The sequence below is a fragment of the Drosophila navojoa genome, chromosome X (assembly GCF_054131105.1).
Source record: "Drosophila navojoa isolate 15081-1374.11 chromosome X, UAZ_NAV_1.0, whole genome shotgun sequence".
Lineage (NCBI taxonomy): Eukaryota > Metazoa > Arthropoda > Insecta > Diptera > Drosophilidae > Drosophila > Drosophila navojoa.
In genome coordinates this window covers 16436006-16452915 of record NC_142895.1, presented here as the reverse complement: position 1 = coordinate 16452915, position 16910 = coordinate 16436006, and the positions used below count along the sequence as shown (strand labels likewise).

Here is a 16910-nt window from a genome sequence, read left to right as displayed (position 1 = left end):
CAACGAAAACTAAGTATCCAACTCCCAAACCCGACTTGCAGGCCCAATCATGCAACAGCCACTGCCATAGCTCATATTTGGTTTTAGGTGCTGATCTTGGAGCTCAGTATTTGGTGGGCGCCAGGCAGATTGCTTCCAATCCGACCCAAATATATGCACATGAGTCGAAATTTAATATATTTGCGTCGGATGGGTTCCAATATGATTGCCGCTAAGCAAATAGTGAGCTCCAAGATCAGCACCTAAAACCAAATATGAGCTATGGCAGTGGCTGTTGCATGATTGGGCCTGCAAGTCGGGTTTGGGAGTTGGATACTTAGTTTTCGTTGATGGTAATATGAACAATAACATGTACCTATCCTTTTTGAAGAAGAATTTGCTCCAAAATGCAGAAGAACTGGGTCTAGAAGGGCGATCCCGATTGCATCAGGCAAATGACCAACACAATAAACCGGGTATTGACTAGTCCTGGTTGATCTGGAACAGTCCAAATGTGGTAAATCCGCTGGCCCAGTGGTCATACCTGAACGTTATAGAAAATTTGTGGGCAAAATTGGGCGTGGCCATTCGGAAATGGTCAATATTCAATAAAAATGACCTCAAAACAGCCCTGTTGAGGGATAGGCCAAAAATCTCCAGCGGAATCACCCGAAAATGAGTAAACTCGATGGTATCACTATTCAAAGAGGTGATTAAACAAAAATGAGTTAAAAAATTATCCTAATTTGAGAATTTTTGGACAATAAAGTCATTGAAAGTGAAGTGCACGAAATAAGCTGTGACATGGAAAAGGGCTGTTTTTTTAGTTTTCTCTAATTTTAAATCTTATTAATTATAATAGAAAAATAATTGAAAGCGTTAATACATAATGAATAACCAATAAATAAGACCTCATTTAAATTTTTGGGATATCTTAACTGGTTTAGCGGGAATACGGTTTCAAAGTTGTACTATGCTGCTGCACGAAATAAGGTGTGAGCCACTGTATGTATGCAGACAGGAGTATATTAGACCATGAACAAAAGTATAAGTATATAATTAATATATGTATGTACTGAATTTGAGTCAATTGGGCCACCTACCATTATAATTTTAAACTTTTAGCCGCTGTGCTCCTTCCTTTCCATGTGCTCACGCAGTACGTCAATTTCTAGTCGCTTCTCTTCGTCTACTGACAATTAGAGCGAGCCTCTGCGATAGCTTCAATAGCCATCTCACTCTCACTCAGCAACTACATTTGTATATTTAGCAACAGCTATCTTTGTCCCGCTCTCTCTTTCTCAATCATTGCGAACTTAGCGCATGCAGTGCAGAAATGAGCTGCGTGAAGCTAAGACGCATACTCACATGGATAACGTTTTTACAACAATACCATGCAAGCTCTCAGTCTCACACTAATACAACTGCAAGAGTTGCAGGCAACAAAGAATTGGGAAACGAAACTCTGCCATTAAGCTCACAATAAATTACGCTTTATTATTTTGGCGAAGGGACATGTATATTCATACATACATACATACATACATTTACATACATATGTACATATGCATTCATATGTATATTATATACATACATATACATAGACATATATTACGTAAGTCGATAGCTTAATAATTTCAAATTCAATTTTATGCATCAGTAGCAAATAAGGAGGAACTGAAAAGGCCCACAACCCAATATGAAATTTTTAGCAATTAGTAAATAGATCAATAAATGAACTGCCTATACGGCACCAAGTCAGAAGCAGATTCATGTGAGTTTTTGCATAGAGCATGTATGTTTGTACATACATATGAATATGTATGTATTGAGGAAGGCACGCATTCGCGAGGTATGTTCGAAAAGTATCGCAAATTTTTGGTTTTTGATTTCAATTTTAAAACTATGTTTTTGTTTTTAAAAATTTCGACATTCGCGGAGCTAAAGACGCCATTGAAGGCAAGGTTAAAAAAGATCAGAAAAATTATATTCTATAAAATAAAAATCTAAATAAAATATAAGTATCGCCTAAAACTTAATCGGAGCTACTTTAAAGTACACAAATTATTATTGATTAAATAAAATCATTGCCCATATCGGCCTATAATAGGTCATTTCATCTCCAAAATGTGCAGTACTTTTCAAACCAACCTCGTACATACACATGCATGTATGTACGCTTGTATTTGTGTCTTCATGTGCGTGCGCTTTAAATGACGTCCTTGCTTGCATCCAGGCAAAACGTTTTCTAATGGCGTCTTCACTTAGATTAGGTCAATTGGTATATGTATGCTGTGAGCACTCGATGCGACCAAACGAAAAAAGAAAAAAACAGAGTAAAAATCACTCATTTTACTTACGTACACGTACACTGTATGTATGTATGTATGTATGTGTATATATGTATGTATGTATAGATATTTGGTCAGAAAGCCAAAGACGCAAACTTCTCGATGGCCATTGATGGTGATACGTCCGGCGTGGAGCACTGTGACCGGGCTGCGAGCTGGTCTAGATGAATGCGGAAATTTCCAGGTGCGGTTGCGGCCACAACGTCCACCCATTCTGCCCACTTAACGGGACTGTTGCAGCCAAACTGCTAACTGCTGCTAACAAGCTGGCAGCGAGCAGCGTTGACAGCGCCATGGGAACAGTGGGAACAGTTTGGGGCTTCAGGTCCGGTTGGGTTTAAGTGTTTTATGAACTCGTTTCAATGAAGTCATACAAAGTGCGTGAGTTGCACAGACACAGACATATGTATATACAATATAAATATAGATGTGTATGTACATATAAATATAGTTATATGTGTGCGTGTCGTTGCAGGTGACATGTGGCAACAGAAACCATGTCTCTGTGCCTTAGCTGACCTGCCCGTGGTGCTCCAACTCGACCCGTCGTCGTCTGTCGTCTGGGGCATTGAAGCTTTTAATTTGATTTTCGTTCAAGTGCGGTTTTCCAACCAATCCATAGTCACCTCTCTCTCTCTCCCAAACACACACACACACACACTCACTCAATGGACAGGTATATGTGTGTGTGCGTGTGTCAGTTCGAAACTCAATTCGGCTTTGTCGGTTGCATTGAACTTGAGCCTGAGGAGCCTCTGCTCCTGCTCCTGCTCCTGCTGCCGTTGCCTCCTCGGCTTCGTCCGAGCAGCTCGAGCGCATGTTGCGCTCTAATGAGCAACACACATCTTAATTACGGCTAGTCCAAAATATCCACACGAAAAACGATTAAAAGAGAGCTGTATGCATATCTTGAGCTGGAAACTCATTGAACACTTCACAATCAAATTCAATTCCAAGTGCTGTCCCCCCTTTCTATGCGATTTTCATTAGTTGAAATTTTAGTTTTTCTATATATCTACATACATACATGCATATGTGAGTTAGCTCTAGCGAAGGATGGAGGATTCTCTAATCTAACATTACAGGGGGAAAGACAATCAATCGTTCCTAGACTTACTTTTAACTTTGTAGAAATGTAGGGAACAATAACTATAATTTTCCTATAATTAATTAAATTTCAGATTCGGATTTTTCTTGCCTTTAAAAATATATGATTGTATATTATAAAATATTTACTGAATTTAAAATATATACATATATATGTCAAATCGTTTTTCTTATCGTCATTTAATTAAATTGAATTATAAAATATTTATTGTGCAGTTCGCATTATCAACACAACAAATATGCAAATCGGTCAGGTGTGAAAGTGGATAAACATAACAATAACAACACAATAATATTCAGATTGCAATGGCCAGTCGTGTTTGATTAGCGGATACCCTGTAAGCGAAAAATAGTAAATACCCTATCATACAAACTATAACTATTAGAAACTTAAAATAAACAGAGTTCGATGTATGTATTTATGTTTAAATAAGACTAACAGTTAACAGTTAACAAGTTACTTCAATTTTAGAATATATATACATGTAATATAATCTCATCTTTATCAGTAATATAGTTTCCCTCTAAAATATGCTTCAATCGATTGTCGATCGATGTTTTTCGCTTTTGCAGATGAAAATAAAATGATAGTAGAGTGAGTGCTCTTTTCTCTCGTTTATACAAATCAAAAATCACTATTAATCGATAGAAATCGATCAAATTTCGATAAATATTAGCCCATGTTGATAATTTAGAAATCATCTATATATATGTAACTTGTACACGCTCTAAGCTCAGCTTAATCGGAATACTGTCACATACTCTATCGAGCAAACAGACTACCCCTCTTGCCAAACCGCCATTGATTGGCTTTGGTTTAAAGAAAATATGGTACGTGCGAGGAGTGGAAACCGCAGAAGCTTCGCAATCGGCGACCATTTGCAAAGGAACTCAGCATGCAGCGGCTACGCCAGGTGTTGGCCAACTGGAGGAGGCGCCGTGACGCTGAAACGGAACGAACAGCTGGACAGCTGCAGTGGCACACAAGGGAGCCGACAGCTGTGGATGAGCCCGCATCGGCAGTGGGCTGGCGCAGGATACTGGCGTTAAATACGGACGAATTTTGCCGCAACACGAGCATACACGGCCTCAAGTACATCAACAGCCGCAGGCTGCACGCCGCGGACAGGTGAGGGCGTCAAAGCCGGAAAGAAAAAGACAAAACGAAAATGAAGGTAAACAAAGCAAAGATAAATGCAGATTCTTCTTTGGGCTCGCTCTGCTGGCGGTGCTTGGCTGTGCTGGTTTCCTAATGCAAGACGCCTTCGTCAAGTGGAACACGACGCCCGTGATAGTGGGCATCAATCCGGAGCCGACGTACATCACCAAGGAGCCCTTCCCGGCGCTCACCATATGCAATCTGAACCAGGCGCTGGCCTCCCAAGCCGCCCGGCTGCCCAACGACTCATCACAATTCGCCATGCTCCAAGTCCTGTGCCATCGCAAGCCGCACACGCAGCTCAGTCGCGGCAACAACAACTGGGAACAGCTGATCAGCAATGTGAGTGCTTTGACCACCATCCCTGTCGATCCACATTGAGTTGCATCCCTCTTTCGCCAGATCTCACAGCCATGCGGCGACATGGTCATCGGCTGTCGCTTCGGCGCCGTCGACTATCACTGCGAACGCATGTTCCAGCCGATCATCACTGACGAGGGCCTCTGCTGTGTCATCAATATGCTCCATCCACGCTTCATGTACAAGCACAAGTAAGGGCAGTAATCAGACTTCATATAAAGTATTGATTATATACAAACATACATATGTATGTATGTACATGTGTAAATGTGTTTTTCCAAATTTATAAGCCACAGATTCAGAGTTCTTTTCATAGGTCAATATGCTTAAAAGCTATTATGTATGCATATATATATGTATGTATGTACATGTATCAGTTAAAAGCTTAATTTGGAGTAAGGAGTTGAATTCTCAGCAGAGCTTGCCAATAATAACTGCTTATTTGCTCCTTACTCTCTTCTATTCGCGATATCAACTGAAAAAAAAAAAAAAATCATACTCTTTCGCTCTCACACTCGGTTCTTTTCGTTTCTGTTTTCTGTCTGATCTAGTCGTGTGGCTCTCTTCTAACAAACATCGTTTAGGGAGAGAGAGAGCCAATTGACGCTCACACAATGTATGTACATCTGTACGTAGATGTGTTTCTCCAAAAGTGTAAGCCACAGATTTAAAGTTGCTTTCATAGGTCAATAGGCTTAAAAGCTATTTTGTATACATACAAAGGTAGTTAGACATGTATCAGCAATTAAAAGCTTCATTTGAAGTGCTTTCTAAGTAACGAGCTGAATTCTCAGCAGAGCTTGCCAATAATAGTTGCTTGTTTGCTCCTTACTCTCTTCTATTCGCGATATCAACTGAAAAAATAATCATACTCTTTCGCTCTCACACTCGGTTCTTTTCGTTTCTGTTTTCTGTTGAGCGCTTTGATCTAGTCGTGTGGCTCTCTTCTAACAAACATCGTTTAGGGAGAGAGAGAGCCAATTGACGCTCACACAATGAAGAGCAGCAAAGCAAAACTTCACAACATATGCACATACACATACTCACGTACGCTATTGATGTACTTAGCGAGCACAGTCCTGTGGCTCTCTTCTAACAAACATCGTTTAGGGAGAGAGAGAGCCAATTGACGCTCACACAATGAAGAGCAGCAAAGCAAAACTTCACAACATATGCACATACACATACTCACGTACGCTATTGATGTACTTAGCGAGCACAAACTTCGCATACATGCGCATACGACGATATTTTACTCCACCAAACGGTCAGAGAACAATAAGAGCGGTGTCTAGGCGATCGAGCATGAGCACGTTTAAGAACCGATGCTCTCTGAGTCTTTTCTCAACGTGTGAGTAAATGAGACACCTAATTGAGCATTTTCTTGCAGTGTGCCATTGACGCTCCGCAATTGGAATAAATCGAAGCGCTATCGGGCAGTCGACTGGCATGCGGAGCTCGGTTACAGTCGCAGTCTGGGGAGCGACTATTATCCGCGCTCCTCGCTGGGCACGGGCGAGTCACTGGGCATGTCGTTGATGCTAAACGTAGAAGCAGATTCTTATTACTGTTCATCCAGCAACAGCATTGGCTTTAAGATCGCGCTGCACAGCCCCAACGAGTCGCCGAATGTGCGCGAGACCGGCGTGCTGCTCTCGCCCGGGCTGGAGACAAAGCTGCGCATCGAGCCGGCGAAAATGATGACGGAGCTGAGCCTGAGGCATGTGCATCGCAAGTACAGGCACTGCCTGTTCCAGAACGAGGGCAATCTCAGCTACTTTGCGCACTACACGCAGCGCAACTGCGAAATGGAGTGCATGTCGCGCCTGCTGCTGCAGCGCTGCGGCTGCGTCGTCTTCTACATGCCGCGCATCAATGGCAACGACACCGTCTGCAGCATCCGCGAAGCGCAGTGCGTGGAGAGCGTGCGGCTGCACACGATTGGACATGTCGTCGAGTCGTGCCTGGATAACTGTCTGCCCAGCTGCTTCGATCTCAGCTACCAGGCGACCACCTATGCCACCAAGATCTCCTACAACGACTTCCGGCACGCCAACGCTCACATGCGCAACCTCAGCCAGGCGTACGTGGAGCGGAACATAGCCGTTGTCAATCTGTACTACAAGGAGCACACGTTCCGTGCCAGCAAACAGACCGAGTTCATCGGCATATCCGATTTTTTGTGTGCGTCAAGGCAACCAAAGAAAGTTTTGCTAGTTTCGGCTGACCGACTCTGAAATACCCTTGCTAATTGAGATAAGGCATATAATATATGGGGTATATATATAAATGCTCATTAGTTCCAGGTATATACATATTTATGAAAGAGATCCGATATGCAAGGTCCTCAAGGCAATGAAATATCCTTGCTGATTGCTTACGGGTTACATAGAGATATCCTTGCCAACTGATTAGGGTATTGTATATATCGACTTTGATATAGAGTATATACCTAAATATATAGAAGAGTCCATATCTCTCCGATCAATGCAATGATTGTCACCCATCCGCTTTACATCTCACCTAAATTTCAAAGTACCCCATAGCAGTGATATACAAAAGCAAGGGTATTCCGAACGGATTCCAAAAGAGAAAAAACTTAAACCACAATTGAGATTTCCTCTGTGTGTGTGTCTTTTTTTTCGGAATTTTCAGCCAACGTTGGCGGTTTAATGGGCCTGTTTCTGGGCTTCAGTTTTCTGTCGATAGCCGAATGCGTGTATTTCGCCCTCATACGTCCGTGCCGCATTTGCGCACAGTTACGGCAGCAACGCGCGGTATCGGCCTTAGAGCTAGGCAGAGGCAGAGACAGAGACAGAGGCACAGGCAGAGGAGGTGGAGACAGAGCGACACCGCCAGTTGTAGTTCCAATTAAAAGAACCAAAGTGCACGTAAGTGCGATGATGCCACAGCTGCAGTGGCAGAGGCAGCGGCAGCGACAGAGGCAGAGGGCATGGCAGCAGCAACAACACATTTCCTCCGCCAACTGGCTCCAAGCGGAGCTGAGCCAGCAATACAATCTGGCTTAAAATTCTACTTTAAATTTAGGTAAAGAATTTCAAATATAAATATTAGCCTTATAAACAGATATAGTATATATATATATATTTACTTTATATATTTTTTTCTTTTTTCTATTTTATAATATATCCCAGTATTTGGTAACTATATCATACTGAGGCAGCGCAAAGTTTGTTGGCCGCTCGTAGGCCATTGTAAACTGTTTTACTTCCTTTTTCACCTCATCATCGAAAATCTAAAAAGACAGAGTTTAACAATTATAAATATTCTATAATATATCTTAATCTTAAATACCAAAATGGATACTAACATTGCATTCCTTTGTTTCCAGCAGCGACGATAGATCAAATTCGACCATGGGCAAACTTTTGGTGATAAACTTAGCGGCATTGGCTACCTCGGGCACCGCGTGCTTCTGCAGCAGCACCAGCTCCCAGAGCGAGCTTTGGAGGGCGCCCGATTTGACCGGATCGAGCTCTGTTTCATCATAGGGATCCGCAATTTCAACGGCTGCAATTACAATATACAGATATATCACAATATGTTTTATTTGAATATATGATGCACTTGGCCTTACCGCTTGCTGCACCCGTTGCACAAATGAGACGCTGCAGGCCTGTGTGGCGCAGCAATAGATTGCATATGAAACGTATCATTATGATGGCATCCTCGGTTGGACTCTTGAGGGCGAGTCTAGCCAGACGCTTGGCGAAAGCGGCCACCAAATTTTCGGGCAAATGCGTTGAGGTCAGAAATATATCGGCCAAATAAAACAAGCGCGCCTTGTACTTATTGTAAAACATGCGTGGATAGAACATATTATAGAGCTTCTGATAGACATCTGGGTATGTGATATTTTGCTTTTGCATCAACGTGAAGATGCCCTGCAGAGCCAACAGGGCGATGGGTCCGTCTGCAAAGATGAAATTTTCAATTGTATTTTATGGAATTTAAGCAGTCTCTCGCCAGCCTACCAAACTGATGCAGTGAATCCATTAGAAAGTCTGTTAGCAAAATGGGATTCTTCAGGTGTGGTAGTATACGTTCCAAGAGCACCACGAGAACTTGGCGATGCACCTTCTCGTCCACGCCATTGCACGATGCAATGATGCCATTCCAAACCTTATTTAGGAGCTGGCGCGTTCGATCATAATCAAAGGTGGACTCTGGTCCAATATGGAATTGTTTGTCATTTAGCACCGTCTTGCCCAAGTCCAGCAAATTGATGATGGCCAAATAGTTAAAAGCTAAGTTCGGTGTATCGACATAACTTTTTGGTGCCAGACCAGGCAATAGTTGATATGTAAACTGCAGCACATCCAAGCAACGAGTGAATTTGGCGAACTCCGCCAGAGCTGCGGTTGGCGTTGCCTCTGCATTGATCAGCGCCTCGAGGATGCTGCGCAGCCGTGTAACGGGCCAATCCTTGGATCTGCTGTGCTTGGCCTCGGCAGCTATCAACTGCATGCATACCTTGAGCGCAGTGCCAGCTTCCTCCTTGGAGGCATTTCCCAAGTTGGCCAGCAATAAGGACCAAGCTTTATTGTATTGTATTTGACATGTTGCGTTGGGTTCCTGTGGCTTGGCATTGCTCTTACACGTTTTATTCTCGGCAGTCGAAATGAGTTTGCGCTTGAGTAGATTTCTGAAGATCACCTCAAGCACGTACATGATGCCGACGGCATTGCTGTCGGGATTTTCCTATAAAATTGAGACATTACATATTATTTAATTTTTGCATTCAATCAACAGCAATTTACTTACCAAGAGATTAACAATTTGCTTTAGAGCTTTTGTGTTCACAGGATTGGAATTTAAGAAATCGTTGGCTTTTTGCTGTAAAGCGGCTGGCACATTCGCACGCTTTGCAGCTAACTCTGGAGCCTGTTTATTGGCTGATTTATTTTCTAAATTATTTTGTTTCATACTGCACAATTTACCATTCGATAATATTTAATAAACAAAACATGCACAAAATAATAATAAAACGTGCGCGCAGTTGAAATGCTGCCAACTCGTTAAACTATTTACGCAGACTTTGTCTATAATTAGTACATTTTTTGTCAATCCTCAGCACATGTGTGCATATATGTATATACATATATTCGCTTAAATACTCAGTGCTAGCTGTTATTTTTGCTTAAACTGTGCATAATTGACAGTTACCCGACATGAATGTCAGTACGGATTTTAAGCCTGTGCTGACCCGCGCCGCGCTTGCGTTGAAGAAATCATCGGATGAAGCTGAATTTAAGGCTTTGGTATTCCAGGAACCACAAGCGACAATAACAACAAATAGCCCAGAGAAATCATCAACAGATACTAGCACAGGCAAAACAACAAATGTAAAGAGGCCAAAGGAGGAGGATAATGAATTCGATATTAAGAAAGCACGCCAAGAGGTGCTCAACTTTGCCATATCCAATCAAAGGACGATCAAGAACAAACGAAAAATGGAAATATTTCAGCTAATCAAACTTGGCGCCAAGCCACCAAAGAAGGCATACAAAAACTACAAGGAACTGAAGGCGGAACGCAAACGTCTACAGGAAGCTCGAGAGGAGCGCAAGAAATTCCATCAATTGGGCAAAAATCAAACTGGCGCAGCGAGCGTCAAGTGCAACAAGAAAACGAAGGAAAAGCGGCGAGTGCCTGTTGCTAATATAAGCCAGCATTATGGCAAAGCAGAACCGAAGTTTAAGAAACGAAATTAAAAGACTTAAGACTATATACATAAGTGATTTTTCAATTGTAATGGGGAACATTTTTGAATGTTGTAAACAAACTAATCCACATACATATTAATACATGTATATGCATGTGTGCGTCTGTATTAATGAATCGCTAAATGATAGTTGATGTTTAGAACTAAATGGCAACGCCACAAACTTGGAGCTGCCAATCTTCTGTAAATCATCTGATTTTTGTTGTTTTTTTTTTGCACTTGATATTGTCAGTTGTGCGATTACGTGAATTCTGTTTGACGTTTACGTTTGTGTTGAATTTGTCATAAAAATGAATGCAGCCCAACGCGCCGCTTTCAACCAACTGCTACGACGCGGCTACAGCCAAGCCGCTAAGGGCACAGGTGCCTCAAGACCCGCACCAAGCAGCGGCAGCCGAGTCTCCGCCACACCTGGACCCGCAGCACCAACCGTTAAGAACGTAACTGGACTAAGCAGCGCCTGTGTGAGGCCGACATCGACACCAGTCGGTCCAGGAGCATCTCCAACTGGCGACTACAAAGTTCCCGAATATTTCTGTTTCAATCGGTTCAGTTATGCGGAGGCTGAGGTCGAGATGGCCAAATACCGTTGCCCACAGCCATCTGCATTGAATAAAAACTAAAATATTGTAATTAACGAGCAAAGAGTCATACAAAGAAATGTTAATATTAAAATACATATATAATAAACGATGATACGGAAATATATCCCCAAGAATTGAGCATAATAATACATATACGGGCTCACGTATATAAATATATTTTTATATGTATGTATTATCATAAATATGAGTGCGTAGATATGTATAAAAATATCGAAATGTAGACATGTATGTATATATATTGGGCATGCCCACCTGTTACACAAGGTTGGCAGCCCAACACATTTGAGCATCAGTTGGCAGTCCATTTTGCCTCTTTTATTTTTGCACTCGCTCTCTCTCCTCTTCCACTTCTATTACTCTTTATAATTTCATGGCGAGTGGCAGTGCTGTGGTGTTCTGGGTAATCGACATCGAAAATATTGAGCGCGGGAAGTGATATTATTACAGTTTAGCATCCAATTTGTCAATGTGAAAAACAGAAATAAATAAACTAATTTTTTTAATTTAATACGTGTTAAATTCCAAGTGTATCCAACCTCGACCAAATACAATTATAAATACAAAACTACAATTTGTTGCACGGCGCAAGCCACGGGGTAGCAGCTCTGTTTGTGCGTGTATGTGTGGTACAGTTGGGTAGAAAAACATTGCTGGCCTGGCAGCGCCGCACAATTTTATGAGTTCCAGAGCAAATGCAAAGCGAGCGAAATCAACCAAAAAGATCTTTTGCAAAACAAAAACAGTGACGTTACGGAAATTTCAGCGAATGATATTACTGACGAAAAACACAAATACAATCATTTAGCTGCAAATAAATATGTATAGCGTTGCCAATTTGCTGTTATAATTCACAACAGGGACGTCTTGTCGAGCGCAATCGAAAACGCAGTGCAGTGAAAGTGTGCGAAACAGAATCACAAAAATCGCTTAGGAAAAGGAAAACCGAAAAATGTAAAACCATTTAATGTAAGTGCGAGACGATTTTCAAAATGCTTCAGTTCTACAAAAAAAATTATATTTAATTGAAATGCGACAAGAGAGATATGTACATGCATTATGTGTGTGTGTATGTGAATATATATTAATATTAGATATATGTGAGTGTATGTACATACAACTGGCGCGCAAAAATCAACGTAGTTGCTAATAGAGCACCAAAAATGACGAAAATGGGCGCCAGAGTTGTCGCACAATCAGAATAGGGAGGAGGACGTGATGAGCTATTTGAACACGAAATAACCACGAACAGAAAAACATATAAATTGTATAAATAAGATTATATGATGTGAGGGCCATTTTTAATTTAAAAGTTCTTAGATTCATCATAAATAAATATAGTATATAGTACATATATATTATATGTACTATTCTGTTTTGTAATTTATATGTATATATTAATGTACGATTAACATATTCAAATGTCACTCACGAAGCAACGAGACGTCCATCTCTAATTGCTCTGACCGTGTTGTCATTACTCTACATTTCAAGTTTTGTTTTGTTTTTATGTTTTATTTATATCAGTATTATTTCTTGCATATTTGCGTTTACAAATAGTTTATACGATTTTCAATTAATTGCAGTGACTTATGAAAAATGCGAGCTGGAAAAAAGACGGAGGCTGAGATAGGAAAGACTCGACCGTGTATAGTATACGTAAAAAATCTGAAGGAATCCGAAGCCACCGATATAATCAACAACTCATCATCAACCACATCCGGTAAACAGACGAAAGCATTGCGCATCTCGACAAGGCGAACTATTAAGGAAAAAGATCTGGACCAACTAGTAATAGAGACACCGCGAGCGACGCGCACTTCCAAACGAGCGACGACCGTTACAAACATTGAGCTGTCTTCAATCAAACCTAAATCAAGTGTAAGTCCTCCACGCACGCGTAACACGAAAGCCGACGAACCATCTACAGTACCGCGGGCCGCAGCCAAGACTGCGAAACAGCAAATCAAGGCAGTGGCAACACCAGTGACCAAGCGGCGCAACACAGCGCTAATATTACCCGTGGCCCGGCCGTGCACTCCGCTGAGGAAGCGGCGTGACACGTTAATTCAGACCCAGATCCAGTCCGAGCCGCAGCCTGAGGAGATCGTTAGCGAGCCGAAAGCGAAAATGTACAAGTCAAAGATGGCCTCCACGGCAGTGGCAACTCCGCCGCCAACTATTGCGGCAAGTCGATCGCGCCGCTCGATCAAACCGAATCCAAAATATGCCAGCGATGATATGGTGACGCCAAAGTATGTGTCCGCACTGGCTAGCGAGAATACCGGCAAGCGTTCGGTCAAGCATCTGTTTACCGACGACGATGACGATGAGGACGAGGATTTGCGCGATTTGATCGAGGAGGACAACGACGACGAGCTGAACGACGCGGCATTCAATCCGCAGCTGCACAAATCCGACGATGATGATGACATCAGTGAACGCGACTTTCAGCAGCAGCTGCGACGAGAGAAGGTGCCGCCGAAACGTGGACGTGGACGTCCACCAAAATCGGCCAGCGCCGCGGCAGCCGCGAGCAACAACAGTCTGCAGTCCCAGGCGGGACGTGGCGGAGCCACACACTTGCAGCAGCTGCGACGCACTATGGCACCCAATCTGGCGCGCTCCCAAGTCAAGGTGATGGCTTCGCCGACGCCGGGCAACAAGCGAAAGCTCGAAGATCACAATGATGGGCCGATAGCACGCAAGCGCATGACCAGCGACTGGCCCATTATCAATGGCAGCACATCTGCGTCCAAGACGTCGGGTCTCACAGTGTCCAAATCGAAGGTAGTCGTGAGCAACAGCAGTGGAAACAACAACAACAGCAGTAGTGGCGCCAGCAATGCCAGCGGTAGCCTACGCATGCTGCAATCGGCCAACGCCAAGGCACGGCCGACATCCACTTACAAAGTGGCCACGTCCACAGGTGGCGGTGTGCGCAATGCTGGTTCCCCTCAAGTGGTGCGCACAGGCACAGTCAGTCGTCAGTCCGGCTCGAGCAATGCGCTCAAAGTGCAGAAGGCATCGGCAGCATCAGCTGCGAATGCTGCTGCCATGAAAGCAGCAGAAGCAGACGATGTGCCCACGTTCACCATCGTGAACATTGATGACATTATTAACCAGGACGATGTGCTCATTACCCGCTCCTCTTCCAATGGTGGCGGCAGCAAGAAATTGCTCTCTGGCGCGAGGAGCAACAACAATTCGCGCACAAATCAATCCACTTCCTCCCCCATAACAGCGATGAGCAGCAGCAGGAATAGCGGCGGCACGCCAGCCGCCAATGCGGCAAATAAGCGTCTCAAGACAACAACAAGTGGAGTGGGAACAGGAACGGGAACTGGAGCGACAGCCAAGCATCCATTGACAGTTAATCATAATAAACAGACGTCGCTGGTCGTCTCTGTGGGTCAGGCGAAGCCGCGTCCGCGCATCCTCAATGCCGAAATGGGCAAAAAGACGCAGCCGATGATGAAGCCACTGATGAGCATGGGCAAGGAGTTGTGTCCGTTGACCGATGGCGACAACACCGAGGATGAGGATATGGCCAATGATCTGGCTGACGACGACATCTCCATATCACCCACTTCAGCAGCAGCAGCTTCTAATCAGGCACGCCTAATGCGCCGTGTTCAGACGAATACCACAAAATGGTCGACCAATCGACGACAAGTGCTCTCGGCGACAGCGTCGTCCAACGCCAGCAACAATCAAAGACATCAACAGCAGCAGCAGGATCGCAAGCTGACCAAGCTGCTGGGTGAGGGTAGCGATGATGATGTGTTCAAGAAGCCGGCCAGTCCGTCGACGTCGACAACTGCGGTGCGTCGCTACAAGGAACATGCAACAGATGAGGATACAGCGGTGACGGCAGCCGAACCAGAACCGGAGGCCAAACAGCCCAAATACTTTCCGCCGGAGACAACCACATATTGTGAGGAGGATGGCAGAATAGTCAAGAAGATAACCTGCTATGAGACCTGGCATGTGATCAGCGCGCCCAAAGAGACGTCGAACAAGACACGCCAGCAACGCACCTGCCTCGAAATGCCGCTGGTCAAGCTGGCCAATATGGCGACAAGCATCAAGGTCCCGTCCACCAGATGGACAAGCAAGGTGACCCTCTACAAGCTGTCGCCATCGCTGCAACGCCAGACAATGACCGTGTTCAAGGGAGATCTGAAGAGCTACAATATACCCGAGGAAGAGCGCCACAAATATCAGCCGTCGTGCGTGCTCTTCCGTCGCTCCGTGCTCGATCGGAGCAAGTGCCGTGTACCGTTCGATCGTGCCATCATATTCAAGAACAAATGCTTCTATGCCAACATCGACGGCAAGCATGTGAATCTGCTGGGTGCACCCGAGGTGGTTAGCTCCTTCAAGGAAGTGGAGATACTGATCGATGTTGTTGACTCGCTGTCGCTGTCCAGCGATCTTGTCGAGATGGTCACCTCCAAGTAATGAGTTGGCCTAGGTATGTAGGGATGCGAGATCACTGAGGAGGATTCTAAATACATACTCCAGTATGTATGTGTGCGAATGGAGATATATGCATGCATACACACACACAAAATTAAACACCCACACACACATACACATATATATACATATATATGTACATATATTCTATTTTTTTGGATTATCTATAATCTATTTTTTTTTTATTCGATTTAAAATAGTTGTAATAGTTACTTTAGCGTAATAGTTACTTTAGCTGTTCGTTATATCTACATAAATGTAATAAAAAAAAAAAAAAAAGAAAAAAGGATTTCAAGGTAAACTGCACTAAACCCAATTACCGATACAAAATCCTGGAAATCTATATAGAGATATCTATATAAACTGTTTCAAAACTCTGAATGAACGAATGACTTTCAGTGTGAAGTGTATAATTTTAACATAACTTAAAAAAAAAAAACATAAACATATATATATATATATATATATATATATATATATATATATATATATATATATATATATATATATATATATATATATATATATATATATATATATATATATATATATATATAATTATGTTTTTTTATATATATATTGGTAGGATTAAGTTTTGAAAAGATAAATATCACTTTTTAATTTGCAAAGGATAAAATACAAGTTTAGTTGATTAATATTCGATGTAATAAAACAAAATAACCATTGTACACCCAAATGGCCGGTGTAATATAATATTAATGATAATGATAACGATAAAATAATAATTTTAATTCTATGTAAAGCGATGAGAATGTGTAATCAATAAAATATTTAATTTTTATTTCTATGTAAAGCAATGAAGGGCGTAATCAATAAAATAATTTGATTTTATTTTGTGAAAAGAAAACAACAAAAAAGAACATATTTTAACTATTTTCGTTCAAATTACTTTAAAATTTTTCATTTTTAACTGATCTTTTTTTGTGACCATTTTGCTGATTAAAAATAATATCAAATATACAATACAATGAATGCCTTTTTATTCTCTTATATAGGGGAAATAATCAACATAAATAAAAAACATAAATATATTTAATTTAATCTGAAATGATAATCGGACAATGCTGGCCAGTGTGTACACACTTCTATTGTGCTGAAAGTTC

General features: G+C 42.3%; 5 protein-coding genes and 1 long non-coding RNA gene across 6 annotated transcripts in view; 4 read left to right on the top strand and 2 right to left on the bottom strand.

Moving 5' to 3' along the window:
* LOC149090650 (uncharacterized) overlaps positions 1–16910 on the bottom strand; it is a 169760-nt gene that overhangs the window by 56359 nt on the left and 96491 nt on the right. The gene's annotated exons all lie outside the window — the stretch shown is intronic.
* On the top strand, positions 4676–9927 carry ppk8 (pickpocket 8). The gene is made up of 5 exons (XM_089265132.1): positions 4676–4938; positions 4999–5147; positions 6347–7140; positions 7612–8004; positions 8309–9927. The coding sequence occupies exons 1-4, from the start codon at positions 4690–4692 to the stop codon at positions 7983–7985; spliced, it is 1566 nt and encodes a 521-aa protein (XP_089121258.1). The 5' UTR covers positions 4676–4689; the 3' UTR covers positions 7986–8004; positions 8309–9927.
* Positions 7982–9987, bottom strand: LOC115565110 (nucleolar complex protein 4 homolog B). The gene is made up of 5 exons (XM_030390104.2): positions 9742–9987; positions 8952–9678; positions 8555–8890; positions 8288–8487; positions 7982–8212 (listed from the first exon to the last, which is right to left on the bottom strand). The coding sequence occupies exons 1-5, from the start codon at positions 9901–9903 to the stop codon at positions 8096–8098; spliced, it is 1542 nt and encodes a 513-aa protein (XP_030245964.1). The 5' UTR covers positions 9904–9987; the 3' UTR covers positions 7982–8095.
* On the top strand, positions 10078–10705 carry LOC115565112 (uncharacterized). The gene has a single exon (XM_030390107.2). It carries the CDS (start codon positions 10149–10151, stop codon positions 10689–10691), a length of 543 nt encoding a protein of 180 aa, XP_030245967.1. The 5' UTR covers positions 10078–10148; the 3' UTR covers positions 10692–10705.
* On the top strand, positions 10892–11433 carry NdufV3 (NADH:ubiquinone oxidoreductase subunit V3). Its single transcript, XM_030390108.2, has one exon. It carries the CDS (start codon positions 10993–10995, stop codon positions 11323–11325), a length of 333 nt encoding a protein of 110 aa, XP_030245968.1. The 5' UTR covers positions 10892–10992; the 3' UTR covers positions 11326–11433.
* On the top strand, positions 11656–16604 carry LOC115565109 (uncharacterized). Its single transcript, XM_030390103.2, has 2 exons — positions 11656–12273; positions 12891–16604. Exon 2 carries the CDS (start codon positions 12904–12906, stop codon positions 15766–15768), a length of 2865 nt encoding a protein of 954 aa, XP_030245963.1. The 5' UTR covers positions 11656–12273; positions 12891–12903; the 3' UTR covers positions 15769–16604.

What these genes read in the sequence shown, in the direction of transcription:
- LOC115565109 (XM_030390103.2), top strand. Translation starts at nt 12,904, where the DNA reads ATGCGAGCTGGAAAAAAGACGGAGGCTGAGATAGGAAAGACTCGACCG.
- LOC115565110 (XM_030390104.2), bottom strand. Translation starts at nt 9,903, where the DNA reads ATGAAACAAAATAATTTAGAAAATAAATCAGCCAATAAACAGGCTCCA. An exon ending in GGATTCACTGCATCAGTTTG is followed by an intron (nt 8,891 to 8,951) that starts GTAGGCTGGCGA and finishes TCATCTTTGCAG; the next exon opens with ACGGACCCATCGCCCTGTTG. An exon ending in TGCAACGGGTGCAGCAAGCG is followed by an intron (nt 8,488 to 8,554) that starts GTAAGGCCAAGT and finishes TTGTAATTGCAG; the next exon opens with CCGTTGAAATTGCGGATCCC.
- ppk8 (XM_089265132.1), top strand. Translation starts at nt 4,690, where the DNA reads ATGCAAGACGCCTTCGTCAAGTGGAACACGACGCCCGTGATAGTGGGC. An exon ending in GGGAACAGCTGATCAGCAAT is followed by an intron (nt 4,939 to 4,998) that starts GTGAGTGCTTTG and finishes CTCTTTCGCCAG; the next exon opens with ATCTCACAGCCATGCGGCGA. An exon ending in CGGCATATCCGATTTTTTGT is followed by an intron (nt 7,141 to 7,611) that starts GTGCGTCAAGGC and finishes CGGAATTTTCAG; the next exon opens with CCAACGTTGGCGGTTTAATG.
- NdufV3 (XM_030390108.2), top strand. Translation starts at nt 10,993, where the DNA reads ATGAATGCAGCCCAACGCGCCGCTTTCAACCAACTGCTACGACGCGGC.
- LOC115565112 (XM_030390107.2), top strand. Translation starts at nt 10,149, where the DNA reads ATGAATGTCAGTACGGATTTTAAGCCTGTGCTGACCCGCGCCGCGCTT.